The sequence below is a fragment of the Prionailurus bengalensis genome, chromosome A2, assembly GCF_016509475.1.
Source record: "Prionailurus bengalensis isolate Pbe53 chromosome A2, Fcat_Pben_1.1_paternal_pri, whole genome shotgun sequence".
NCBI lineage: Eukaryota > Metazoa > Chordata > Mammalia > Carnivora > Felidae > Prionailurus > Prionailurus bengalensis.
Window position 1 is genome coordinate 162,753,857 of NC_057348.1, and position 26,228 is coordinate 162,780,084.

Genomic DNA, 26,228 nt, shown 5'->3' on the forward strand with positions numbered 1-26,228 from the left:
CCGGTCTGCTCTTATGTCAGAGTGAACGCCAAAAGGCACTGTGGGCCCCCTAAATTGACTCTTTGGCTCAGAGCCCAGTACCCATGGGCTGTCTCATCAGGTTGGTTACGCACCCCTCCCCAAGGCTGGCCACGGTGGCTTGTGCTGTCTTGTTTCCCTGGTCCTTTCCCTTGCCCCTGTAACACTATGCAAGAAGCATGGACCTTGGAGCCTGGCACAGATGCCCATCGATCTCTTATCCTGTGTTTATCACCTGTATAACCTTGGGTGCGCTACTGAATCTCTTTGAATCTTAATTTCTTTGTTCCTAAAGCATAATTTCATAATGAAATTCTAAGGAAGAAATTAGATTTTATTAAATAAGCATGAAAACGATGTAAGGGATCTGTTACACAGTAGGTATTTGTTCACCTAGTATTAGTACACTCTCTCCACCCAGATCTGGGCTTGGAAACTGGGTCCTCAGAGTGTCACTGTGCAGAGGACATTGAGCCCCAGCCTGGCTTGGGTCAGCTAATTATGGCTTTCCCCTCCTTCCTCTGGGCCACAGAGATCTCATGTCTGGGTTTTATAGGCCAGTCTTGATGAAAAGCAATGTACCCTACAGTTTCCATTCATGCTTACCTGTGGGAGCAAGTACCCCAAGTGTTGCCTTGGGAAAGCCAGTTTAGATGTATGACAGACAGACCTGACTTCTCTCTAGTTCCTTCCCTCTCATTCATTCATTTATTCTAGAAACATTTTTAAGTGTATTTATTTTGAGAGGGGGGAGGGGAAGAGAGAGACTCCTAAGGAGGCTCTGCACCGTCAGCACAGCCCTGACTCGACTCAGGGCTCTATCTCACGACCCTTGAGATCATGACCTGAGCCGTAACCAGGAGTCGGATGCTTAACCGACTGAGCCACCCAGGCACGCGGAACATTAATTAAAGGTATACCAAATGCCACACACACTGCATGATGCTGGGAATACAATGGTGAATCACACAAGTAAACTTGTCCCTGCTCTCATGCGGCTCATATAATAAATAGGAGACAGACATGTAGACAAGCCCACGAGTCCTAACGAAGATCTGTTAGGCTGCTGGGGCAACCCATTTGAGATACTCTTTACTCTCAGCATCTCTCCTGGGAGGTACCTGGTGCAGATTCTTACCGTCCTTTCTAGTTAAGCATCTAAAAGACGTCTTTGCTATTGCTTTTAGAATTACACAGTACGAGAGCTAGGTGTTTTGCTCAATTACTATATTTTGCCGATGAAGCATGGAGAGGGTACAAGACATCAGTAAGGTCAAACATGTAGACAGAACCTGAATCTTTCAGGAGCTAGGGAGGCCCCGGGTATTGAGTAGCTTGTGCCTGGTTCTTTGGAAGGTACAAGACACTTAGGTGACTGCCTTGGTGACTGGGGCAGAGTTATGTGAATGGCCAAATGGGGTCAACTGTTTGCTGGGAAAAGACCTAGCTTGGCCTGGGAGGTGGAAGTGTGTGTATCGAGATTGACATATGTCAACTGTCCCAGAGGACATCGGGGCATGGCCCTGGATTGGCTGGGGCCAGTGCCCTGCACATGCCCTCTCTTACACGTTTTAAGAAAGATGGGGGATGGAGGTGGATTAGCAGGACTGCTGACGGCTTTGGCAATGGGGATGCAGAGGAACTGAGACATTGAAGGGAGCTCCCTGTCCCTGGAAGGAGCGGACAGGAACACAGGGTGGGTGAGGGGGTGACAATTAAGAGAGCCTTGTGGGCTCTGGTGAGTCTCTTGAATGGGATGAGAGGGGAGAAGAAAGCATAATATTGGATTCATCTCCCTTCTTTGCCTGTGTACCAGCCGGGACCAGGGTGGTGGCAGTCAGTGAACCGTCCCGGTCCCAAAGGAAAGTCTTTTAGGGGAAGGTTGAAGATGAGTGGGGACTGTTGTTTAGAGTGTCATTTCCAAGGGCCCTGCTGAAGGAAGCTCTCAGGGAGAACTGGAAACGGAAGCAGGGAACCCAGATTTCTAGGCTCTGTGCCTCAGCCCCCAGTCTAGAGTCCAGGGGAGGACCAGAGAGAGAACCGTGGGGACAGAGTGGTCCCTGGGGATGATCTCGGACGGGAACAGGGGGGCTCGTGTCGCACTAAAAGGCAGAACTGTGTGAGGCACAGCTGTGCCTGGGCCGGAGGCCCTTCTCGGCCAATCTGCCGCGTTCATCAGCACCCTCGGGCGCAGGGCACCGTTTCGGGCACTGCCCAAAGATCGGACACCCCACCCAGACCAGAGCAGGGAGGCGAACGAGAGAGCCGGGGCCGGGAGGAGGCCAGAGTGGCTGTCCACTTCGGGCTGGTGGCCCTCACGGCGGGTGTGGGTGGGGGCTGGAGAGGAGGCGGAAGGGCCAAGGCTAGGTGGGAGGGGCCCGGGCGCCGGAGCTGGAGCGCGCGGCTTGGGGGTGGAGGCTGCAGAGCCAGCTAGCGAGCGAGGGGCGGGGGCGCTGGGGCCGGCGCGCAGGAGGGGCGGGGGCGGCGGGGAGGGGGGCTCGGGCTGCGTGTGCCGGAGCTGGCGGGGGCGGCGGTGCGTGCGCATGACGCGGGGGGAGGGCCCGGGCCGCGCGCTCCCGGTCCCGTTGTTGTTGCCGCTGGAGGCTGCTCCGAGGCAGCGGGATCGCGACGCCGAGAAGCGCCCTGCAGCGGCGGCCACAGCGTGCCCGGCGGCGCCTCCCGGCCTCGGCCCCCGGCCTCCGGCCTCATGCGCTAGCCCCGCGCCGCCGGCTCCTTAGTCCCGGCCCCGCCAGCCCCGCGCGCCCGCCCGCCACCGCCGCCGCCGCAGCGCCGCCCCGGGCCCCGGCCGGGCCCGCCTCGGGCCCCGCGGCTCTAGAGCCATGAACTTCCAGGCGGGCGGGGGGCAGAGCCCGCAGCAGCAGCCGAGTCTGGCGGCGCCGGGGGGCGGCGGCGGTGGCGGCGGCGGCGCGGGGGGCGGCGGGCAGTTCGGCGGCGCGGGGCCGGGGGCCGGGGGCGGCGGCGGCCCCTCGCAGCAGCTGGCCGGAGGGCCCCCCCAGCAGTTCGCGCTATCCAACTCGGCAGCCATCCGGGCCGAGATCCAACGCTTCGAATCCGTGCATCCCAATATCTACGCCATCTACGACCTGATCGAGCGCATCGAGGACTTGGCGCTGCAGAACCAGATCCGGGAGCACGTCATCTCCATCGAGGGTGAGCGGAGCCGGGGTCTGCGGGAGCTGGGGCGCGGTGGCCCGGCTCGGCCACGCTCTCCCCGTCTGGGGTCGTCGCGCGCCTGAGGTCCTGGCCACGCGGTTTTGCTGATCGCCAGCGCTGCAGAGCGGTCGTCCAAGCTTCGCTGTATCTCGTCCGGGGACACTGGGGCTCGGGGCCGGTCCCGTGCCAGGGGACACGTTTTCCGTTCTTAGTACCCCAGGGCGTGAGGGTGGTGTCGCTCCGGGGACAGGTGCGCTCAGAGCCGCAGAGGTGCGGGGGGCTGGGGCCGGAGCTGGCCAGGCATGCCTTGGGAGGGTGGGCGCCGCGGAGGGCCTCGGAGGGCCTCGGCGGGCCGGGAGGTGGGGCTGCTGCCCCGGCCCGGCCCTGCCCCGCGGCGGGGCGGGGGAATCGAGCCTCCCGTTAGTGGATGGCAGCCTTCCCGGGCCCAGCGCCCGCGGGCCCCGGAGGGTGGCGCTCGCCGCGGCGCCCTTTCCCGACGCACACCCCCCACGCTGCCGCTGCCAAGGCGGGCGCAGGCCGGGCCTGGCGCGGGGCTCCGGCGGCGCGACCGCGTGGGAGGCACCGGCCGGTACATCCGCGCTTTCGTCCGGTCCCCCGCGCACCCAGGAGCCGCTCGGGAGGCGGGCGCGGGACTGCGGGGCGCTGTCTGACCTCCACGGACACGGCGCTGGGCGTTAAACCCCAGAATCCCGGGCCACTGCCCTGCCTAGCGCCCTTTTCTCTAGGCTCTTGAGCCCCGGAATTTGGCTGCCACGGGGGGGAGGGGGGCGGCGCAGAGGAAGTGGGTTCACGCTGTCGGCACATATCCCACCACCCCTGATGTGTCGGGGTGGGGGGCACCACACCCACAGATTCCCTGGTGGCACCGTGACCTTTGAGCATCCAAGGGGCAGATGGGCCTCGCCCTGGGTCATCTCCTTCCTCTCTGGCTCCATTGGAAGGGGGACGCCCAGCAAGCAGGTGGTGGGTTCAGCTTTAGCGGAAATGCGGGGCTAGTTGCGAGGTGTTTTGGCGATGACATGGAGTTGTGGGCAACGGCCTGTCCACTTCTTGGGCCTGGCAGTTAGGGCCACACTCCCACCTTCTCCTTGTGTAAGGCTCCAGGGCTCCTGTGCCTGAACACTACTCCCTTCCTGCTTTTGGACGTCCCCACAGCTGAGGAAGGAGCATTCAGTGTTTTGGGAGCCGCAGACCCCATTTAGACCCAGAGTCCTGCCTTCTTGTCACACTCCAAGCTGACTTCCTTCTGTCCTTTCCCCAATCCTCTGTTACCTCTTTCCTCTCAAGGCTGAGTTCACAGGGAACTAATTAGGCGACGGGGAAAAACTCATTAACATGGATCCAAGTAAATGGCCTGAATCACCGTTGTGGCTGGGGACCAGGAGATGGCATTTGTGTGAGCCCAGGGCCCCAAAGAGAGGAGATGACCAATTTTTCCTCCTCGATCTGAAACGGGTGGGGCAGGGAGAGTCGCCATTCCCCAGAGCGTCACTGTCCCTCTGGGGAAGTAGAAGTTCAGGAACAGCTCTCAGATACCCCCCCCTCCCCCCAGCTCCTTTTGTCGAAGAGACTTGATGGACTAGCCCGAGCTGGGGGCTGAGGGAGGACGCCTCCCTCAGAGCGCTTCCCAGAGCAGGGAGAGGCAGAATCAGCTGGGTTCCCATCCAGCTCCAACTTCCTTAGCAGTGGCTTGTGACCACCCCCGCCCCCCCCCCCCCCAGCCCAGACTCAGGAGGCCTCCAGCTGGGCATCTTCTGTGCCACGAGGCTCATGATTCCCGGGACGTGCTCAGTTTTCGTCCCTGTCTTAAATTCAACGTGCTGGGCGGAATTTCTCTTCGTAGAGCCCTCCCCCGTGACCAACTTCCCCATTGCGGTTTGGAAGTACCCCATGTTCTGTCTGCTTAGCCTGGAAGCTTGGTATCGTGAATCCCGGGACCCGATGTCTCATTGTCACCGGGCCCAGCTGTTCCGCACGCTGCATTCACAGCTCTCCTGATCCCCGCTTCCCTGCTCTCCCTCGGCGGGGCCTTGCACCTCTCTCCTCCCGCTCCCCTGTTTTGTCCAGCCTCTCTCCTGGGATCCATCTTTATCACCCACCTCACCCCTGCTTCCCCACTTTTGTCACATAGATTTTCTGCTCTGGGCAGGCAGGGAAAAACAAAAAACGAAAAACAAAACCAAACAAAAAAACAAATAACCCCCCCCCCCCAAAAACAAACCAAAAAAAAAAAAAACCCAGAAAACTCCTTCTCCAATTTCTGCCCTATATCCTTTCTTGCTGTAGAGCCTCCATCTGCCAAACCATATTGCTGCTGCCTTGTAAAGCAGTGTCCCCACCTTCTTGCTTGGGGGAGGGAGGAGAGCAGCTTCTTGGGGCGTTTCCCGGCTCCCTGTGAGCCTGGCCGAGCCCCCCTGCCAGGGCCCAGCATCAAACCTGGGTCCTGGCGATATTGTTACGTAACACATCCGTAGCCGGGAGGCCGGTCTGTGTTTACTAGGGCTGAGCCTCTTAGTGGGAAGGGATGACATTTTCCTAGTGTATAATAAGCTTCCGCCTCACTCTGGTAATACTTCGGTGAAGGATTTATTTGTTCCAGCTCTGAAGGTGACCCAGGAGACGCAGTCGGAATCCATTTGGGACTGAGGGAGCACCATGGCACCTTGCCCTCCTGTCTTCTGCCTGCTTTACTCAGTCACCTCAGACCCCGCAGCCAGGGTAGGAGGAAGGAAGCAGAGGAACATTCCGCTTTCCTGTCTCAGGACAGGATTTGAGGGGAAGCAGGCTGTTTTTGAAAAGTTCCTTTCCCACCAAAGGCCAAGGAAGGAGAAAAGGGGTCCATCTGGCTGTTTTAAGGCATGAAAGCAGTGTACCCGGCAGGTGGGGGTGGTGGGATGGCAGGCTCACCGTGTGCAGAGCCTCTGAGCCAGGCTCTTCTCCCTGGTGGGGAAACTGAGGCTCGGAGAAAGGAGGGATCCACGCTGATCAGTCAGGGCTCGTGTGGGGCCTCAGGCAGGAGCTCTCGGGACTTGCTTGGTCTCCTGGCTGTGCCCTAGAAAGAGGGCCGCAGAGGAACTGGCTCAGTCCAGATAGGGGACAGCCTGGGCACGTGGAACGTGCAGATGCTGGGCCAAGTGAGCCAGGAGCCAGGATGAGTTCCTGCAAGAAGCCGCCTGGGGTCCCAGCAAGTGGCCAGGAAAGGCAGGCTTGTCTCTGAGGAGATGTGAATCCCGGGAGGTCTGCCCCAGGGGAGTGCAAGCAGGGGTGGGCCCTGTGGGCCCACAGGGAGGACCAGGAAGCCGGCCTTGGCCACAAGTATGCCATGTGGCTCCTACTTGGGGAGGAACCAGACTTTGTCAACTGGGCGACTTGTCGCCCCCTTTGTTTTCCTCCAAAATTAAAAAAATATTGTTTTTAGTATTTATTTATTTTTGAGAGAGAGAGAGAGACAGAGTATGAGTGGGGAAGGGACAGAGAGAAAGGGAGACACAGAGTCCAAAGCAGGCTCCAGGCTCTGAGCTGTTAGCATACAGCCCGCTGCGCTGTGGGGCTTGAACTCAGGAACTGTGAGATCGTGACCTGAGGGGAAGTCAGAGGCTCAACCGACTGAGCCACCCAGGCGCCCTGTTCTCCAGGATTTTTTTTTTTAATTTTTTTTTTTTACATTTTATTTAGTTTTGAGAGAGAGAGAGAGATACAGAGCACAAGTGGGGGAGGGGCAGAGAGAGAGGGAGACACAGAATCCGAAGCAGGCTCCAGGCTCTGAGCTGTCAGCACAGAGCCCGATGTGGGGCTCGAACCCACGAACCGTGAGATCATGACCTGAGCCGAAGTCAGTTGCTTAACTGACTGAGCCACCCAGGCGCCCCCAGCATTTTTTTTTTTTAAAACGATGAAGTGCCTTTGAGCATTCCCAAAGTGGGCTGATTCGTTCTCCCTTCCACCTAGCTCTTGAGGGTGAACTCAGGATCTGCGGGCCTGCCACCGTGGGCGGGGGGCTGGGGAGTGTTCGGGACTGGGGTAAGGAGGTACAGGTGTTCCCGTTGCGTTTGAGCCTAGGCTGGAGAGGGAAGGGGGCCCTGAGCTGAAGGCAGAGGTGTTGGGGAGGGCTCAGAAGGAGCTCACGGGCCTGCCTGGGGGCTTGAGTGCGCCCTGCTTTCTCTGTGTCCTGTGGTCCCGACAGCAGCCCCATCGTGCGGTGAGGCAGGTGGAGGGCAATCATAGCCATCTTGGAGACCGGGAAACTCTCCCGGCTGTTCCCCAGCCTGGCAGTAACATTCACTTGAGGGACTTGCTGAAGTGCACGTTTCTGAGGCTTCCTGCAAGGGATCTGATTCAGTGGGTTTGAGATGGGGGCCCAGGGATCTGGGTCTGTCACTTACCCTGGAGTTCCGGTAATTAGCTGGTTTCGGGAATGAGTGCCTGGTGGTGGCCTGGAGGCCTAGGTAGGACTTTGCACAGATGAGTTCTAGGAATTCTGAAAAAGAGGATATCTGGGTGGGTGCTAGTGGCCTGGGAAAGCTGCGTTTGTTCCAGATACATTTATTTAGCTCCTACCGTGTGGCCCAGTTGCATGTAGCACAGTGGAAGGCAGGGGGGGAGCCCCGCCAGCATGCTGGACTGACTGAGGTTGAATGGATCCGCCTGCAGATGCCAAAGCAGGGGTTGGGAGGGGTGGGAATAAAGCCAAGATTTGAACACAACCAGGGCAAAGGTTAGAGCCTGTGGAAGACTTATCAAGACCCCTTTCTTGAAGGTCACAGGAGAGGGATGGAAAGACTACCTCCTCCAGACTGCAGGGTGGCCCCCCTCCCCCCACCCCCCCCCATTCAGTCCTCTGTCCCTGAACTTCTTTTCTCTGCCAAGTGGATGACACCCTCCGAATAAGACACTTCTTGCTCCTAAGTACCCTGGGGCTAGCTCATGTTACATACTTTTCTCTACCTTTTTTTTTTTTTTTAACTTTTTTGTTTTGAGGTTTACTTAATTTTGAGAGAGAGAGAGAAAGCAGGAGAGAGGGAGAGAGAGAGAATCCCAAGCAGGCTCTGCACTGTCAGCAAGGAGCCTGATGGCGGGCTCTAACTCAGGAACCATGAGATCATGACCAGAGCCGAAACCAGGAGTCGGATGCTTAACTGACTGAGGCACCCAGGCGCCCCTCCTCTGCCGTTTCTTTCTTTCATGGAACCTGTATGCCAGGCATGGGGCTCCAGGAGACTTTCCCTGCAGAAGGAACAGGTTTGCAGAGGCAGCAGGGGCGGGGCGGGGGGGCTGGTGAAAGTATAAGGTGGTATTCAAGGAGCAGCAGGCTGGTCTGTGTGGCTGAGGCATTGAGTCTGGAGGGGACGGGCCTGGGGACCCCGGTTTGAGCATCCAAGGGAGCAGTGGCCCCAGGGAGACCAGGCGGGAGCGAAGATGCCTTTCTTGCAAAGCAGGCTTAGGGGAGCTGAGGCCTGGAGCAGGGGCAGGCTTGGGCCCTGAGAACTCCTGTGTCCTCATTCAGCATCCCCTGAACACCCATCCGGGGAACCTTCCGCTCACCTCACCCTCATTCTCTTTTTAATACGCAGCTAACTTGAAATTAGTTTAACCGGATTGCCTTCCTCCTGACTTCCAGGCCAAGGGGTAAAGGGGAGCTAATTTGGGGGCATGGAGCTGAGCCCTAGGGTTATGGAAGCAGAGGAGGGCGGTAACCTGGAGCACCTGCTTTGAGGATGTGGGCACTGGCTGGTACTGCGTTGCCCTGGTTACCGTTCCCCGCCTGCCCGCTGGAGATGGTCATGGGCTTTTGCAACAAACACTTGGCAGGTCTCTTTCTAGGTATGCAAGTATCCTCTCCATTTTGCAAAGCCTGGGACCTGGATTGAGTAACTCTCCCAAGGCCGTACCAGACACTGGTCTTCCAGCTGCGGGGCTGGTGCTCCCTCCCTTGGATGGATGGACTAGATGAGCTCTGGCCAGTCAGCCTTCCTGTGGTGCCTCTCAGGGAAGCTTTTTGACCTCCAGTTTAACCCATGGAAACTTTTAGGATGTAACTTAAGGGGAACTTAGGGCCCCTCTCTCTTGCTGTAATTTTCTTCTGGATGTTTTGAATCCCCAACTGAGTGGTGGCTCTGGGAGGTGTCTCTCCCCTCCAAGAGCAGCACAGAGATTGCATATAGCACAGAGATGCTTGCTCAGGAAACACTCAGAAATATTTAAACACTGTGGGGCACCTGGGTGGCTCAGTTGGTTGAGCGTCCGACTCGTGATCTCGGCTCAGCTCCCGATCTCGCGGTGTGTGAGTTCGAGTCCCGCGTCCCTCTCTGTGCCGACAGCGCTTGCACCCGCAGACTCTCTCTCTCCAAAAATAAATAAATAAACATAAAAAGAAACATTTAAACATTGAAAACAGCTGAACATATGTGTGAGCGTCAAAAGTCACGCATGCTTGTGTAACAAATTCAGATGTGGAAGGAAGCAGAAGAAACACGTGTACCCCCCCCCCACCCACTGCCCCTTAGAGGTGCCCACTGTTACCTGCCTGATGCTTGTCCTCCTGGTCTGTTCTCTAGCTGTTCTCTGCTGTCACAAATCAGTCACAGAGGAGCTGATTTGATATTATTGGCATTTCTCGGCAAAGGTGGGATTTGTGTGTTTGTGGAAAAGCCTCCACTGGTAGAAAGGGAGCCCCTGCGTTCATCTGTTCATCTGTTAGCGTTCATCTGTCCATCTGTTAGCTCCCTGTCGGGGACTCGGGATACTTGGGGTCTCATTCCTGCCAGGCTGTGACTGGCAGGTCACTCCTTGCTTGGCCTTTTTTTTTTTTTTTAATGTTTATTTTGGAGAGAGAGAGAGAGAGTGAGAGAGAGAAAGGGTGCGAGCGGGGGAGGGGCAGAGAGACAGGGAGACTCAGAATCGGAAGCAGGCTCCAGACTCTGAGCTGTCGGCCCAGAGCCCAACGCGGGGCTCGAACTCACGGACCTCGAGATCACGACCTGAGCCGAAGTCGGACGCTTAACCGGCTGAGCCACCCAGGCGCCCCACTTGGCTGCTGTTTTAAAAGGCTGCAGGATGGGGCGCTTGGGTGGCTCAGCCGGTTAAGCGTCCGACTTCGGCTCAGGTCGTGATCTCGAGGTCCGTGAGTTCGAGCCCCGCGTTGGGCTCTGTGCTGACAGCTTGGAGCCTGTTTAGGATTCTCTGTCTCTCCAAAACAAATAAACAAGCTTTAAGAAAATATTTTTAAAAAACCATTAAAATGCTTTTTGTTGTTGTTGTATTTCATATTCAGTTGATTACTAGTGAGAGCGTTAAAAAAATTTCTAGGTCATTTGTATTTTGTTCGATTCCGTTCTCATCCTTTGTTCATCTTCCTTTTGGTTCCTTACTCTGTTCATACTGCATGTCAGATGGTTTTAATCTCTTAATGGAGATTTTTCTGAAGTGAACGTTTGTGTGCCTCCATCTCTCAGGCAGCGCCTGGGCCCCCCGCCCCAGACCCTGAGCCGGGCTGACCAGGCTGTGCTCTGGGCGCTGAGAGCGGCCCCACACCGCATGGCTTCAGAGGGATGTGCCTCTGTTTTGCGCCTGTTTATAGCGGGTGCTTTTCTTTCTCTTTCTTTTCAGTCGGCACCCCTCCTTGCCACTGTTGGTGAGCCCGCCTCCAGTGGTTTCCCTTTTGCCTTTTAATTTGATGTTTTGATGGCTTGCAAACCCAGAGCCCAAGCTCACAGAGTGGGATTCAAGCCCAGCCATGGCCTCTCAGGGCGTGTGTGACTGTGTGCGTGGTGGGGCGGGCGAGACCAGGAGGTCAGGCCCCCACTCGGGGCTCCCTCTCTCCCCTCTGCTGCTGGTATGTACCTTCCAGGGAGGGGCCGACGAACTTCCCGGCCGTGAGGATTTTTTTGTTAAACAGGCCCCTTGGGTGTGAAGGGGCCTGTGTGGGGCACAGACCTGGTTCTGGAACCACAATGCCTGGATTTGAATCCCAGGCTGAACCAGTTGGTAGCTGTGTGACCTTTGGTGAGTCTCTTAACCTCTCTGTGTCTTGGCTTCCACGTTGCCAAGATAAGGTTAACAAGCAGCCGTTTCGTCGTGTAGGTGTGAGAAGGAAGTCGGTTAATGCCTGCAAAGCTTTTAGAGCGGCACCATTCCCTCGGAAGGGCTCCTCGAGTGGCAGGCCCCGTCACGATTTCCAGGGTGGGGGTGGCGACTAAGTGAGGGCACCGAGAGTGAGTGCACGGTGCGCGGTGCCCGCGGCCTGGGGCTCCTCCTGTAGCTCGGACTCTGGAGGGGCGGAGATTGGGGCGAGCTGGTATAGCCTGGCAGGCCCCAGAGCGGGGAGCCACCTCAGGATTTTTCCGAGGCTCTGGCTGAGGGGTCCAGACCCTGGACCGCAGTTTGTCACAGTGAGTGTCACATGGCCATCCAGCATGGCCTTCATTTGATTGTTTGCCTGTCGATTCAAGTGTTTGCTGTAATTCAGCACTGCCCAGTTACACATGTGAGTCCCACGTGTCGGCTGAAATCTTCAAGTAGCCATATTAAGAAAGGTTAAAAAAAAAAAAAGGGCAGTGGGTGCTTGGGCTCAGTCATTTAAGCCTCCGACTCTTGATTTCAGCTCAGGTCTTGATCTTGGGGTTCATAGGATTGAGCCCCACATCAGGCTCCCCAATAACAGCGCGGCACCTGCTTGGGATTCTCTCTGTCTGCCCCTCCTCTGCATTCTCTCTCTCTCTCTCTCTCAAAATAAATAAATAAACTTTAAAAATAAAAGGTAACCCCCCCCAAGGTGAAGTTAATTTAATACTGTATTTTATTGAACTCAGTATATTTGAAATAATAATCATTTCCACATGTGATCAGGATGAAAAATTATTAATGGGGTATTTTACATTCTTTTCTCGTCCTGTCTTCAAGCTCCGCCCTCAGCATGGCTCCATTTGGACAGGCTGAGGGGGGGAGGGCTCAGTAACCATGAGGGGGGGCCGTGGCCGTGGTGTTGGAAGAAAATCTTGAATTTTAGCCCATAATAAGCAAAAGAACACCTGTTTGTTGTAAAAAGTGAATGCAGAGGGTATATCCTTTTGGATTCAGCTTTCTAAAGTATTGTACAGTAAAACCTTGGATTGCGAGTAACTTGTTCTGCAAGTGTTCCGCAAAACAAGCAAACATTTCTGTTAAATGTTAACTTAATAAACGAGGGATGTTTTGCAATACGAGTTGTACGTGACCCCGAACATTGCAGGATCACAACTGAGCCAATGGTTCTTGAAATGCGCTTTGATGTGTGACCGCTTTGGATGACAAGCATGTTTCCGGAAGAGATTATGCTCGCAAACCAAGGTTCTACTGTATTTAAAAGTTTCAAGCAAAAAAAAAAAAAAAAAAAGTTTCAAGCAGCCAGTCCACAGGCACGGACTTCCTGAGCACCTGCCACGACCCCGATGACTGATCGCCAACAGATCCACTGAGATCGCAAACAGATCCTACTGGATTTGCAGTAGGTTTTTGTCGCTGTGCGTTTTTCTTAAAATCTCAAGCGGCCTGCTGTTGTGGGAGCACCACCACAAACTTTTTCTTGTCACCGGGTCTCACGCACTCCTGCGGTTTTGTGCAAGGATGGAAGGGGGGGTGTGAGCCCAGGCCCCCCTCTCGCGAGATAAATAGGTGCGTCGGGGGCCCCTGGTGGGCAGCGCCTTGTTACCGGTGGGTTGGCCGCAGGCCTCGGTGTAGCTCACGTCACTTTGGTTTGGCCTCCGCATCCCATGCGGCTGCTGCTCGGCCCTCCTCGCGTCCCCTCTCAGCCCCTTGCCTCTCTGTCGCCTGGACCTGGAGGGTAATCCTGAATTTCGGGTGAGGGAAGAAAGGTGGGCGGGGAAGGGCCATGACACTTCCCCGGCTCCTTCCGTCTCCACAGGACGGGCCCGCAGGTTCTCGAGTGCGGACTGGTGAGCTGCTGGTGGACGGGGTCACGTGAACGGCCCAATCTGTGGACTAGGTGGCCTTCTGCCTGTCAGCTTTACACAAGGTCAGACGGAGCACTGGCCGGGGAGGTGCACCCGTCAGGGAATCGGGTGCTGATTGCGTGGCCTGGGTCACAGTCGGAGAAGGGCGAGCCCAGTCTTGGTGCCTTGCAGGCCAGGAGGGCGGAAGAAGCCACTGACCCAGGATTCAAGGTCACTGGTTAGCAGCCGGGCCTGGTTTGGCCTCCAGCTTTTTTGCCTCATGGTGACCTCCTTCCAGCTCACAAGAGGAGAGGTGGCCTGGGCCATCCTGCTCGTCACCTCCCCTTCAGCCATGACCCATGGCGGTGGTGCCAAGATGCTACACGGAACCAGCAAATGTCACAATATTCTCTTCACCGTGTCTGGCATTTTAGGCAGAGGCTGTTTTTGTAGGCTTTCCTGGTTTATGTTTTGCCTTTAATTTATGGTTGTGTGCGTGTGTGTGTGTGTGTGTGTGTGTGTGTGTGTGTGTGTGTGTATGAATAGCGGAATATATATATTCTAGCAGAAACTTTGTAAACGTGTGTGCAGTTGGAAGACGTGTGGCACAGAGTAAAGCCCCCAATTAGCCTATAGTTCTCGGTTGGCTCCCTTGGTCTGTCTCAGCCCACTCTCCTCCTGTGGAAAGGAGGCGCCCCCCTGCTCCCTGCTCGGGGGTGAGGTTATCCTGGACCACACCCAGGAAGGTGTATCCCGTTTATTGCAGCAATAAATGCTAGGTTCCTTTTACTCCTCTGCTCTTCTAATGGCAGGAAGGGCCTGGATTCTTTGTCCAGAGAGCCACTAGGGAACCTGCGGATGGGGTGGGCTGGGCATCCCTTTGTGATAGCTTCGATGGGACACCTCCGAGCCAACCCAAGGAGACAGAGGCTGTCATCTCGTAGGCCTCTCATCGTCCCGAGCCTCGGCACTGTTGGAAAGGAGACCCTGTCCTGAACTAGGTTAATAGGTTCTCTTGTCATTTCCTGGGCCCCAGTCCCCCTGCCGGCTGGGGCCTCGGGGCTCTGCACCTTTCCCCCTGGACCCCGAGTAGTCTTGGGAAGAGAGCCTCATGGAGAGCTCGGCCGGCTGGGGTCTAAACCTGGTCTGTCCAGCTCCAAGGCCCACCCTTCCAGTTTGAGGCCCTCGATCCTCACAGGGCCTAGAGCGGTTGGTGTTCTTACCCCAGCTGGCCTGTGTCATAAGCTGGTATCTGCTTCCCCTGTGGGCACAGAGCCCTGCTGTCACTTCCAGAGAATGCTTGGCCAACAACCAGGGGGCCTCCCTGCTCTGTAGCCAGCCCAGGAGCCCTGCTGGGCACTGGCGGTCCTTCAGGGAGCCTCCTACCTGTATCACTGTGCTCTGTCCCGCTCTGGGGCCATGGTGCTGCCCAAGGGGCCCTCTCCTGGCCGTGTGGGACCCTGCTGGCCTGAGGAGCAGGGCCAAAAGTTGGGAGGCCATTTATGGTGGGGGCCAGGTGTCCTCGTTCTGAGGCCTGTGTCTTCTCTCTGTCAGGAGGGTCGGGAGGGGTCTCCCACTGGAGTCTGCGGAGCTGGCTCTCCGCTGGCTTGGGCCTGGCTCTGGACCTTCATGGAGTGACATTGGGCGGGAGGAGGCATGCCTGGTTCTCTGTCCTCCCTCTTGGAGTTCACGCTCCTCCCCGAGGGGGTCAGAGCTGGGTCAGAGCTGCGAGATCACTGAAAACACGGGTGTCGTGCTTGCTCTGTATGCTTCTGACGGGTCCGCTGGCTCAGGCCTGAAATGCCATTCCTGTCCAGTAAGGAAGCTTCCCTGGGAAGTATGGGAGTGTGGCCCTGCCTCCATCAGGCCCGTGCCAGGCGGAGGTGGGGAAGGAGCCAAGTACTGGCAGAGAGATAGCCCTGAACTGGCCCACACTGTGTGACCCTCACTGGTGGGTGGCTTGACAGGGTGACCGTGGTGAGGCCCCGAGCAGAGGCCTTCCCTCATCTCAGCGGCCTCAGCTGTTCCGTTGAGCCGCCACCGAAGAAAAATTGTGTCTCCTGCAAGCGTGCGTGCCTCAGGCCGTGATGGGGTTTGTGCACGGTGACCTGGTGTGGAAGGGCGGCCGAGTGGGTACAAGGCAAGCCTGGCTGCTTTGATAGGCACGGCGAGACACTGTTTTACTGGAATAGTGGTTTGATTATGAAAATTGCTGGCGTAGTGTGTTTTTCAACTATTCAAATGTGCCACCCCACACTCTGGCACTTTGTGTTTGTGCTGCAAACGCGGCAAGATTGACGGCTCTTGCAGCGGTGCGGGGAGCTGCAGGGTTCTATGGGGTTCTACATTAAGGGCGGCAGGATCAGATCTGGGATCTCGGAAAGAACGGTACTGAAAAGGTTAACCGGCCGATGGTTCTCCTTACGTGCCAGGCACCGCCCCGCGCGCCTCCTGGTCATTCTCTGGACATCCCTACAGGGTGAGTGTGACCCCCATCCTGCTGGTGGGGGCAGGGAGATGGAAAGGCACGTGCCCAGCGTGGCCCCCAGATGATGGCGGAGGCGGGACCTGACCCCGGAAGGCTGGTCTCAGAGCCTGTGCTCTCGGCCAGCATATGCGGCTGCGCCATGAAACGGAGAAAAATTTTAAAACACGGGAGGAGGTGCCTGGGTGGCTCAGTTGGTTGAGTGTCTGACTTCGGCTCAGATCTCACGGTTCATGGGTTCGAGCCCCATGTTGGTCTGTGTACTGACAGCTTAGAGCCTGGAGCCTGCTTCAGATTCTGTCTTCCTTTCTCTCTGCTCTTTCCCCACTCACCCCCTGTCTCTCTGTGAAAAATAAATAAATGTTAAAAAAATAAATAAGTAAATTTAAATAAAACACGGGAGAAAATTTAAAGAATATTATCTCTTCTGGGGATAAGAGGGATCCTCTTAAGCCAGATAGGAAACCTAGAATTTATAAAGGAAAAGACCTGACAGATTCCCCCCCCCCCCCGCCCCAGCTTTTTATTTTGAAAAATGACCACCGCCAAAGGCCTCGTTAACATTTTAACACGTGTGCGGGTGGCTCAGTTGGTTAATGGTCTGACTGTTGGTTTCCGCTCAGGTCATGATCTCGCAGTTTGTGAGTTCAAGCCCCACATCCGGCTCTGTGCTGATAGTGTGGAGCCTGCTTGGGATTCTGTCTCTCCTTCTCTCTGCCCCTCACCTGCCTGTGCGCTCCCCCCCCCCTCAAAATAAATAAATAAACTTAAAAACAACAACAACAACGTACATTCGCTCCTTCCTCTCTCCTCCCCGCCTCACATTTTTTTTGGTGATGGGAGCGGTCAGCAGCTGTCGACGGGGTGGTGCTTCAGCTGGCATCTCCTAGCGCTGGCACATTCTTCCACGTCACAAGATACCGGTGTCCTGCCCGAGAGAATGAGCCAAGAATTGTCTGACATCACTTGAGAGCTCACCCATAACTAAATTTCCTCAGTTACCCCCAGATACCTTCCGTAACCTTCTTGTCTTTCCAAATCGGGATGGGATTGGGATGGAACGGGATCCACCAAGATGCTTTTTTCCCCACCACGCGGCCCTTGAAGAGGCTGGGTCAGATTTCTTGTAGCGGGTCCGGTCCGTGCCCCGGATTCAGATGCTGTTGCTGGTTGGCTGTATCGACGTTCTTCCTCTCTTCCCCCCCTGCCCCCGCCCCTGCCCCCTCGTGCCGCCCAGGACCTGGGGTGAGGTCTGGGGGTTGATGAGATCCAGGTTAAACCCTGTTGACAGGGTTACCCCCTATTGTGTCACATCTGGCCCTGCTGTTAGTGATGCTGAGGAGGGAACAGTCTGGAGGGGCCATTTCCTCCCGTCCAGTAGTTGCACAGTGGGCTGGGGTTTGAGCACCTTGGAAGTAAGCTCCCTGCAGGGACCTCACCCTCTCTGGGGCTGGTTCGCAGGCACCAGCGATCCTCGCCTGCATCGGTTGTGTTAGGGTGGCCACGGGCTGATTTTCTCAGGCGCGTGTTCCTTCTGCCAGTCCTAGCTGGCATTAATCTTCGATCGAGCAGAGCTTCGCCCCAGCCCGCCTCTTTTTATGATCGCTGTTTCACGGATTTTTGTTGTTGTTGTTGTTCAGACGTTCTAATGGAATCCATTACAAAATTAACAGATTTAATTACGTTTCTGTGGACTAGAGTAGGAGAGTTTGCTTGCCGTGTCCATATGCCAGTTAAATGCTTACGATGCCTGTGATACAGAGTTCCCGCGAACCGTTAAGAAAAAGATTTTTAAAATTCCAAAGACAAATGGGGAGAGCACAGGGCCAGAAAGACACTTCAGAGAAGAGGAGGTGAGCGTTGTTGGTAATCATGAAAAGATGCTTAACCTCATGAGTCATCGGGGACCCAGATCAGAAGAGCGAGGTCCTGGGCTCCCCTGTCTGACAGCAGGCGGCCAGCGCATAGCCATCGATGCTGGCCGGAGGGCCGCTGTCGGGCCGCCTCGCTCGTAGGAGATTGGGTCGATGAGTCGCTGTTTGGAGAAGCCGTCAAACACGATCCATTTACATGAAAAACTCATCTGCCTTTGAACACAACTGTCCTACTTTTGGGCCTGTAGCCCATGGAAAGGAGAAGCTTGTAGTGGCTTAAAAAATTAAAAAAGGAAGCCACCAGGATGCCGTCGAATAGGGGAATGGTTGGATAAGGGTGGTGAGTATGCGCCGTGACACGTGAAGGTGGTAACAAACCAGGGTGAACGAGAACTGAGTCCACAGCGGGGGGTGGTACAAGAGCATTCTGGAAGCCGCTGGCACAGTTCGGTGCAGGGCTGGAGGCCCAGTCCTTTTGAGGTAGTGGGGGGCTGGATACTCATTCTGGAAACTTCCCCCCGAAGGAAAGGGGCAGGGGGCCAAAAGCAGTTTTTGAGTGTGTTGTGAAAGCGGTTTTATACCCTCAAGTAAAATTTTAAGGGGCGCCTGGGTGACTTCATCTCAGGCCATGCACGATCTCACAGTTAGTGAGTTCGAGCCCTGCGTCGGGCTCTGTGCTAATGGCTCAGAGGCTGGTGCCTGCTTCGGATTCTGTGTCTCCTTCTTTCTCTGCCCCTCTCCCGCTCGTGCTCTCTCTGTCTTTCTCAAAAATAAATACACGTTAAATTTTTTTTTTTTAATTTTAAGAAGATGGAAATGGTACATTTGCTATATGTACTAGCCCTAGCTCGCTTTCTTATCTTGTGTCTCACCCAGAGCCAGGCTTGGAAGAAGGCTCTCGTGAGTCCTCGTTAGAATGCGTGGTGACCCCAGAGCAGCTGCAGATGTTGGGGCTGGGGGCTGGCCAGAGCAGGGCTTTGGGGGGCCGAGAGAGCAGCCAGCAGAGCGCAGACTCGCCTGTGTTTCTGGTGAACCGGCTTTCCTTTCCTCGTGCAGCTCTGACCCCTAAGCGTAACAGCCTTCTGGCTGCTTCTGTTTCTTTTTCCTTTTACCAAAGTCGTGTGCTCCCTGTAAATGTTTTGGACAGCAGAGTGAATAAAACAGACATTTCACAATTTTTTTTAAATGTTTTTATTTATTTTTGAGACAGAGATAGAGCATGAGCAGGGGAGGGGCAGAGAGAGAGGGAGACACAGAAACAGGAGCGGGCTCCAGGCTCTGAGCTGTCAGCACAGAGCCTGACGCAGGGCTCGAACTCACGGAGTGTGAGATCATGACCTGAGCTGAAGTCGGATGCTCAACCGACTGAGCCACCCAGGCTCCCCTGTTTTTTTTTTTTTTTTTTTTTTTTTAATGTTTATTTTTGAGAGAGAGTCTGAGAGCACATGCTCATGAGCGGGCAAGTGGGGGAGGGGCATAAAAAGGCAGGGACAGAGGCTCGGAAGCGGGTTCCATGCTGACAGCAGAGAGCCCGACTCAGGGCTCGAACTCATGACCTGAACCGAAGTTGGACACTCAACTGAGTGAGCCACCCAGGCGCCCTGTTTTTTAAGCAACGTTTGTGATTATTAACCCATTGACACGGTCACCTTGTTTCCCCCCCAGGTTTGATTTCCCTTTAATTCTATTTTTCGTTGGGTACTTAGAATTTGTAATTGTTCTGGATTTTGTATTTTTATGTAGTTGGACCTGTTGATCCTTTTTCTGCCTGGAAATCTGACAAGCCTTGCTGCGTATTGCTTCCCGCCTCCCCCCTTCCCCGCAGCAGTAGCTGATGGGCGTCCCCTGGCTCCCCGCTTCCCCCCCTGCCTCCCCCACCCCCCGCACTGTCGAGTGTGGGTAACCAGGGCCTTTGGGAAGCGAGGGGCGCGAGGAGGGTACGCAGAGGCGCCCCGTGTCCCTTCTGCATGTGGGCTGGCACGGGGCTTGGGCACCACCTTCGGGTGTGGGCAGAAGCGAGGCAGCAGGCACCCTGCAGGGCAGGTGGGGAGTAAGACACTCAGCTCAGAAAGCTTGCGCTCCCCCAGGGGAGGAAAGCATCTTCAACTCGGGAGGGTGTTCTCATGGACTTGTCTCCTTCCTGACCCGCAGCCCCAGCCTCTCTGTGGCTCTGTCTACGTGGCATGAAAGTCATATGGGCCAAGGGCTCATCAGCCCCAAACAGCCTCCCTTTGCCTGTTAGAAGTAATCATTCGAGGCGGCTTTCTCCTTTGTAAGTGCCACCTCTCTTTCTCTCTCCCTCCCCCCCTCTCTCAGAGGTGTATCTCCAGAGCCTGGATCAGGCAGGCTCTGACTGAGGCAGTGAGACTGGGGCAGGAGTTAGTTTGGAAGGTAGGGAAGGAGGAAGTTGGGGGGTCTTTTTGGAGGGAGGGCCCTTGCTAGGGAGGGCAGGGCTGGTCTTGGCTGATGCCAGGACCGGGAACGGAAGACAGGCAGGGGCTCCCCGCAGGATGAGCTCTGGGCCCAGGTCGGCCTGTGTCTGCAGAAATCTGGCCGGGCCACCCGGCTTCGGGGCCAGTCAGAGGGCCCGGGTTGGAATGCCAGCTTCAGCCACTGCTAGCTGGTGACCTCAGGCTGTGTGACGTCTGTGCCTCAGATTTCACATCTGTAAGTTGGGGAGATTAACTACCTTTCCCAGAGGGTTATTGTGCGGGTCAGTGTGTGTGAGGTGCTCAGTGTGGCTTACTTGTGTTCAGTAAGTGGCTCTTATGATCAGGTGACCGGTGGTGTCCCATGTGGCTGCTGCCTTGGGTGTAGAGGGTACCGAAGGTGGCTCCACTGTCTGCAGAGCTGGCCTGTGTATGTCCAGGAGCCCAGGACCTGGTGAAGTGAGAGCAGATCAGATACTAGCTTCGACAGCAGAGACAAGTCCAGCTAGGGATGCTGAGAGAGGGCTGCAGGGTCTGGGAACTGGCAGGGGCGGAGGGAGGTGATCTCCCTGTCCAGGCCCTGCTTTCAGTTACCTTCCACGGGAGCCCATGCAGGACCCCCCCCGCCCCCCGCCCCCGCACTGGGCAGGTGTGGCCTTGGGAATGGGGTAGATAGAGCCTGGGTCTCAGCATAGGCCCCACCCCCTGTGGAAGTTACCTGCCCTGCCTTCAAAATCTGTAAGGGGAATTCAGACACTTTTAAACTTCTGTTTAAAAACTGGCCTCTCGGGGCACCCGGGTGGCTTAGCCGGTTAAGCGTCCATTTCCTGATATTGGCTCAGGTCATGAATTCCTCATCGTGGGATGGAACCCCTGTCGGGCTCTGCACTGAGCATGGGGCCTGCTTGGGGTTTTCCCTCTCCCCCTCTCTCTGCCCCTCCCCTGTGCATGCATGCGCCTGTTCTCGCTCTCAAAATAAATAAGCATTTTTTCTTTTTTTCCCCCAAAATGTTTGTTTGTTTATTTTGAGAGAGAGTGAGTGTGAGCTTGAGTTGAAGGGCAGAGAGAGAGAGAGAGAGAGAGAGAGAGAGGGAAAGAAAGAAAGAGAGAATCCCAGGCAGGCTCTGAGTCATCAGCACAGAGCCCGATGCAGGGCTCTGTCCCACCAACTGTGAGATCATGACCTGAGCTGAAATCAAGAGTTGGAGGCTTAACCCACTGAGCCACCCAGGCGCCCCAGTATATAAACATTAAAACAAAACTGGACTACCCAAGCCTTTCTTTTTTTTCCCCTTTAGGGTACAGTACCCCGCAGCCTCCTTTCCTTTGGGCCCTGAACTTACCCCTGTGCACCTGAGCTCCCTGGGTGGGGTCGGTGGCAGTGGGGCACCTGCTAGCAGTTCACTTTCTGTGGCGCCTCCATTTTGGAGCCGAATTTGTGCAATTATTATACTTCATCCGTTCTTTCCTTTAGTAAGATACATTTTTTAAAGGTTTTATTTATTTACTTTGAGAGAGAGAGTGCCAGTGCACATGCACAGGAGGGGCAGAGAGAGAAGGGGGGTGGACAGCGGATCCAAAGTGGGCTCTGTGCCGACAGCTGAGAGCCCGATGCGGGCCTCGAACTCACAAATCACAAGATCATGCCCTGAGCTGAAGTCCGGCGCTTGACTGAGCCACCCAGAGGCCCCAAGATATTTTTTTTTTTTAAGTTTTTTTTTTTAATTTTCTTTTTTTTTTTTTAATTTTTGAGACAGAGACAGAGCATGAACGGGGGAGGGGCAGAGAGAGAGGGAAACACAGAATCAAAGCAGGCTCCAGGCTCTGAGCCGTCAGCACAGAGCCCGACGCGGGGCTCGAGCTCATGGACCGCGAGATCGTGACCTGAGCCAAAGTCGGACGCTTAACTGACTGAGCCACCCAGGCGCCCCAAGATATTTTACTTTTGTAAAAATCGGGTGAACACAAATAAACCCAGCTCCTGCTGCTAAGGAATGAAGATCTCATCAACTGACTGCCCTTGGAAGCCAGGGGACTGGAAGAAGCAGATTGTTAGCTCCTGGGACTTGGGCCGGACCATTGCTCAGTTCTGAAGGAAGAGAACACTTTGGAAGACACGTGAAATGTAGGAAACGGGTCAAAATTGGGATGGAAAGGCAAGGAGCCATTAGGAAGCACACGCTGTGGTACGTTGTGAGTCTGGAGTCCCCAGTGTCCCCCCCCCCCCCCCCAGGCGCTGGAACAAGGCAACAAGGCAAGTGCCACGCCCCTGCCCCCCGCACGGTCACAGGGAGGAGACGAGGTGAGACGGCACAAGCACACTGGTTGGAAGGCAGAGGACTTGTCTGGGCAGAGCGCAGTGTGCTCGGGGCCCACGGTCCTCAGACAGCCCTGTGGCTCTTTCTCGGTCTGAGCGGGGGAAGCAGTATCTGTCTGGGTCTCTCTTAGGGTTTTAGGATGTGGCCAGGCAGAGAAAGGCCAGGAGGCTGGTCCGGGAGGTCAGGAGGGCGCACAGAGGTACTGAGCCTCGCGCAGAGTTTGTGGACAGAAAGAAAACGAGGAAACTGCTATCCAGTAGCTAGCTGGGTGCTAGAAGGCCATTTCCAGGCTGGCCAACTGCCCCGCAAGGGGTGGTCCTGGGTTCCTCCCTTTGCCCCCAACCCCCACTTGTCCCCTTGATCCTCTCCACTTCTCCACGGGGTGGGGGGGGGAACGCAGCCACTGGTGAGCTCCCTGAGACCCTGACCTTGGGCGATGGGGGCGGAGCTCCTATTCCTCTGTGCAACCCTGGGAGGGCCTGGGGACAGGAGCTGGCTTCTGTGCAGTCACACCTGCCTGGGCCCCTGGAGCCCACCGTCTTGGGTCTAGCTCTCGTCCGTCTCCTGGGCTGCCGTCACACGGCACCACAGCACATTCATTTTTATGGTCTGGAGGCCGGAAGTCTGAGATGCGGGAGTGGGCAGGCAGGGCAGGGCGGTGACTCCTGTGATGGCACTCAGGAGGGTCTGTTCCAGGCCTCTCTCCTCAGCCTGTAGACAGCCGTCTTCCTCCTGTGTCTCTGTACATCATCTTCTCTCTCCATCACTGCCCCCATGTCCACATTTCCCCTATTCGTAAGAACAGCAGTCATAGGGGAGTTGGGACCCACCCTACTCTGGTGTGACCTCATCTTGGCTAGTTACATTTGCAAGCACCCTATTTCCAAATAAGGTCACATTCCAGAGCACTGGGGGTTAGGACTTCATAATACAAGTGGGGGTGGGGGGGTTACACAGCGCAGCCCATGACAGCTTTCATCAGGTGTTCAGAGAAAGACGGGATCCAGCAGGGCCCCGGGGATCTCCGAGGTCTGCATCTTGCAGAGAAGAGAGAGAGCGAGCTAGCAAACGGACGGGCCTGTGCTGATGTGTAACTGCTGGCGTGTCCAATTAGGTTCCCGAGTGGAAGAAAGCTGGCACCAGTTGAAATTGTGCCTGCTTCCGACAGGACTCTCCACGCTGTCACTCAGCCGGCAGGAACGGCTTCCTTAACTGATCACCTGCTTTGCGCCAGGCACCGTGTCGGACCCTCCGCAAATCACAGCACTGGTCTTCTATTCTAGCAATGTCAGGGGGCAAGATGGGATTACTCCTGGTTCATAGACTAAAACCCGAGGCCCAGTGAGGTTCAAGTGACTGTGGACAGACGCAGCCAGCAGGGTCCAGAGGTTGAATGTGAACCAAGTTCTTTCAACTACAGAGCCTGTGTCTTAGTGCACCCCACGTCTCTCGACCGGCAGTCTTTGCAGATGATTTGGGCTGTCATTTATCTCCTTAGCGGACCGTCCCAGCCAGGGACCGTCTAAGTCTGCCTCCCTCCTCACAAGGAGAATGAAAGTCAGGGTATGCAATTCGTGCTTAGCATGCATGCATTCATTCATTCATTCATTCATTCAACCATTGTGTGTCTCCTGCGTGCCAGCCCGAGGTCTAGTGGGGGAGCAGTAAACGCAGCAGAAAAGCACCTGAGAGGGATGAGTGTTCCACGCACGCAGTAACGAAGCTGTCGCTGTGCGTCTCAGTGGACAGTTCCTGACCCTTAAAGAGGGCCGTGTCCCCCATTACGGTGGGAATGGTGCGTTGTTGGGGAGGCCGTGGGCCAGCCTAGTCTAGAGTGTCCCCCTCTTCGCGGCCTCCCCAGCCCCCCACCCGGAGGCCCACTCAGAGGGCTAGAGACCATCCAGCCACCGCAGCTCTGGGTGTGGCCCTCGCCACTGTCCTCCTGCGGCCTTGTTCCCACCTTCCTGGGGCCTCCCTTCTCTGCGGCGCCCAAGCTGCAGGAAGATGTTTTGCTGCCACCTTGTGGACAAGAAGAGCATGGCCGATGTTGGAGACACCAGGGTGACTCTCGGACCCCTCCGGCCGCCCGGAAGGAGCCCAGATCACTTCCTCCACTCACGTGCACCCTTTGGCTTTGAGCAGAGAGCTAGCCCTTCCTCCTCTCTGAGAAGGACGTCCTCAGACTCTCTCTGGCTGGGGTGGCCTCAGCCGGGCACGGCTGCCTACTTATCAGTGGGTCACCCCTAGCAAATATTTGAGCGGAGACTAGGTCCAAGGTTGTGTGGGATTCTCAGGCTGGAGGCTGCCCTTTCCTCACACCAGTGTTCGGTTTCTGTGCAGTGCCTCCCAGGTCACGCCGTCACAGGGGTCTTTCTCTTTCCAAACCCCGGCTCCCCGGGGTTCGTAATGTCGCAGGCCCAGGCCGGTTTACCTAGTGGGTCCAGCCCACCCAGCTGTGGATACATGTAGAGTCGGCTTCTGATATTACCGCTCGTTTTCCGTACTGTCTGCTTCCAGGTAAAGTGTGTCCATTCTCTCCCCCACCCCCCCGCTCCCCGAGTGCACACCGCAGGCATCCAGGCATCCTGCGAAACTGTGTCTTTAATTCCCCCAGAAATTGCCACGGACTGTTTCACCCCTCAGCAAGAGTTAGCCTGGTGTTTCTGATGACCCTAGGACTCTGCGAACTCAGGGCCAGCGTCGCGGGATTTCAGTGCTCTTCCCGTGACCCCAGCTTGAAGCTTTTTAGGAGGGGCCTCAGGTCTTTGGGGCTGTGTTTGCCACATCTCTTTGGAGCAGAATCTTGTCAGGCAGAACACAGACTTCGTCTTGACCAGGGGCTGACGCCAATGAGAAAGGGAGGTATGTGTCCGTGCTGTTCTCGTTCCTGAGATCTTCGGCTGGCTTGGTGTCCCGGCGGTATTTATGTGTAGGCAGGTGTCCTTCTCTGGGTCCGGGAAGGGGGGATAGGAAAGAGGCAGCCAGGTGAGGATGAGGACGCTGTTGCAGGTTTGGGAACTGACGCAGGCTGAGCATTTTGCTTGGACTGGATTCTGCAGGTGCCGTGGGAGCCAGGAGCTGGTGCATCCTCCCAGAATGTAAGGTGTTTTTCCCTTCTCGGGGAAGCCACTGATGTCTGTGTCCCCACAGCACGTATGCGTGTGTGTCTGTCTGGGAGCCTCTTCCCCTTTATGCTGTCCTGCTCCTCTCCCACGGAGACAGCCAGTGGGGTTCTACAGCAGCCCTGTCCCTTCTCAGTCCCCAGGCATAGCCGCTGTCTGGTGTTTGCAATTTCACTGGCTTGGGGGGGACGGTTGGTGATAAGCAGCTTTGGTCTTCTGGGGAGGGGTAACTCCCCGGGTGTATGTGAGAGGGAGGGCAGACAGACAGATAGGCAGATAGGGAAGTTGAGTGTGGGAGACTTAAATGTGGAAAAGCGAGTCAGGGTTCCAGGGCCGTCTCCATGCCTGAAGGATCCTGGGGAAGGTTCCTCTGTGGAACCATCTATTATCTGGGGGCTATGCATCCCGGAGAGGGAGAAGCCATCCCCATCACTGTTAATAACTAGTCCCAGGAAAATAGGCAATCACCCCCGGGGCTCTCCAGCCCTGGGAGATCCAGCCCGGGACTTGAGAGTTTCCAGCTCTGGGTTCTTCGGGAGCACCTAGGGTGGAGAGGCTCTGCCTTCCTTAGGCATTCCCCCACCCCAGCCCCCTCAGGAATGTGCCACTTTGCTTCTAACCAGGAACTTGGAATTCTGAGGCTGAGAGGGACGTTGGCAGTTGGGCCGGACTGGGGGTGGAGGAAACTTGGGAGTATTCTTTTAAAGCGCGTGCGGGGGCCCCCCCTTATCCTTGTCGCTGCCTAAGCTGGTTTCTCTGCCTGCTCATGGTCCTTGTGGATTCTGGTAAACCAGCTCATGGCCGAGGCCTGATGTTTAAAATGCGCTGGAAAGCACAGCGGGCCAGCCCCCTGCCCCTGGG

At 56.0% G+C, this 26,228-nt stretch overlaps 1 protein-coding gene across 5 annotated transcripts in view; it reads left to right on the forward strand.

Moving 5' to 3' along the window:
* Window positions 1–2,574: 2,574 nt before the first annotated feature.
* AGAP3 (ArfGAP with GTPase domain, ankyrin repeat and PH domain 3) overlaps window positions 2,575–26,228 on the forward strand; it is a 54,948-nt gene continuing 31,294 nt past the window's right edge. For 2 of the 5 annotated variants that reach the window (XM_043589937.1, XM_043589939.1), the window contains exon 1: window positions 2,575–3,189. In XM_043589937.1, coding sequence (XP_043445872.1) covers window positions 2,859–3,189 — 331 coding nt within the window. In that variant the 5' untranslated portion in view covers window positions 2,575–2,858. The remainder of the gene's footprint in view (window positions 3,190–26,228) is intronic. The other 3 variants (XM_043589938.1, XM_043589944.1, XM_043589943.1) reach the window with 3 other exon arrangements.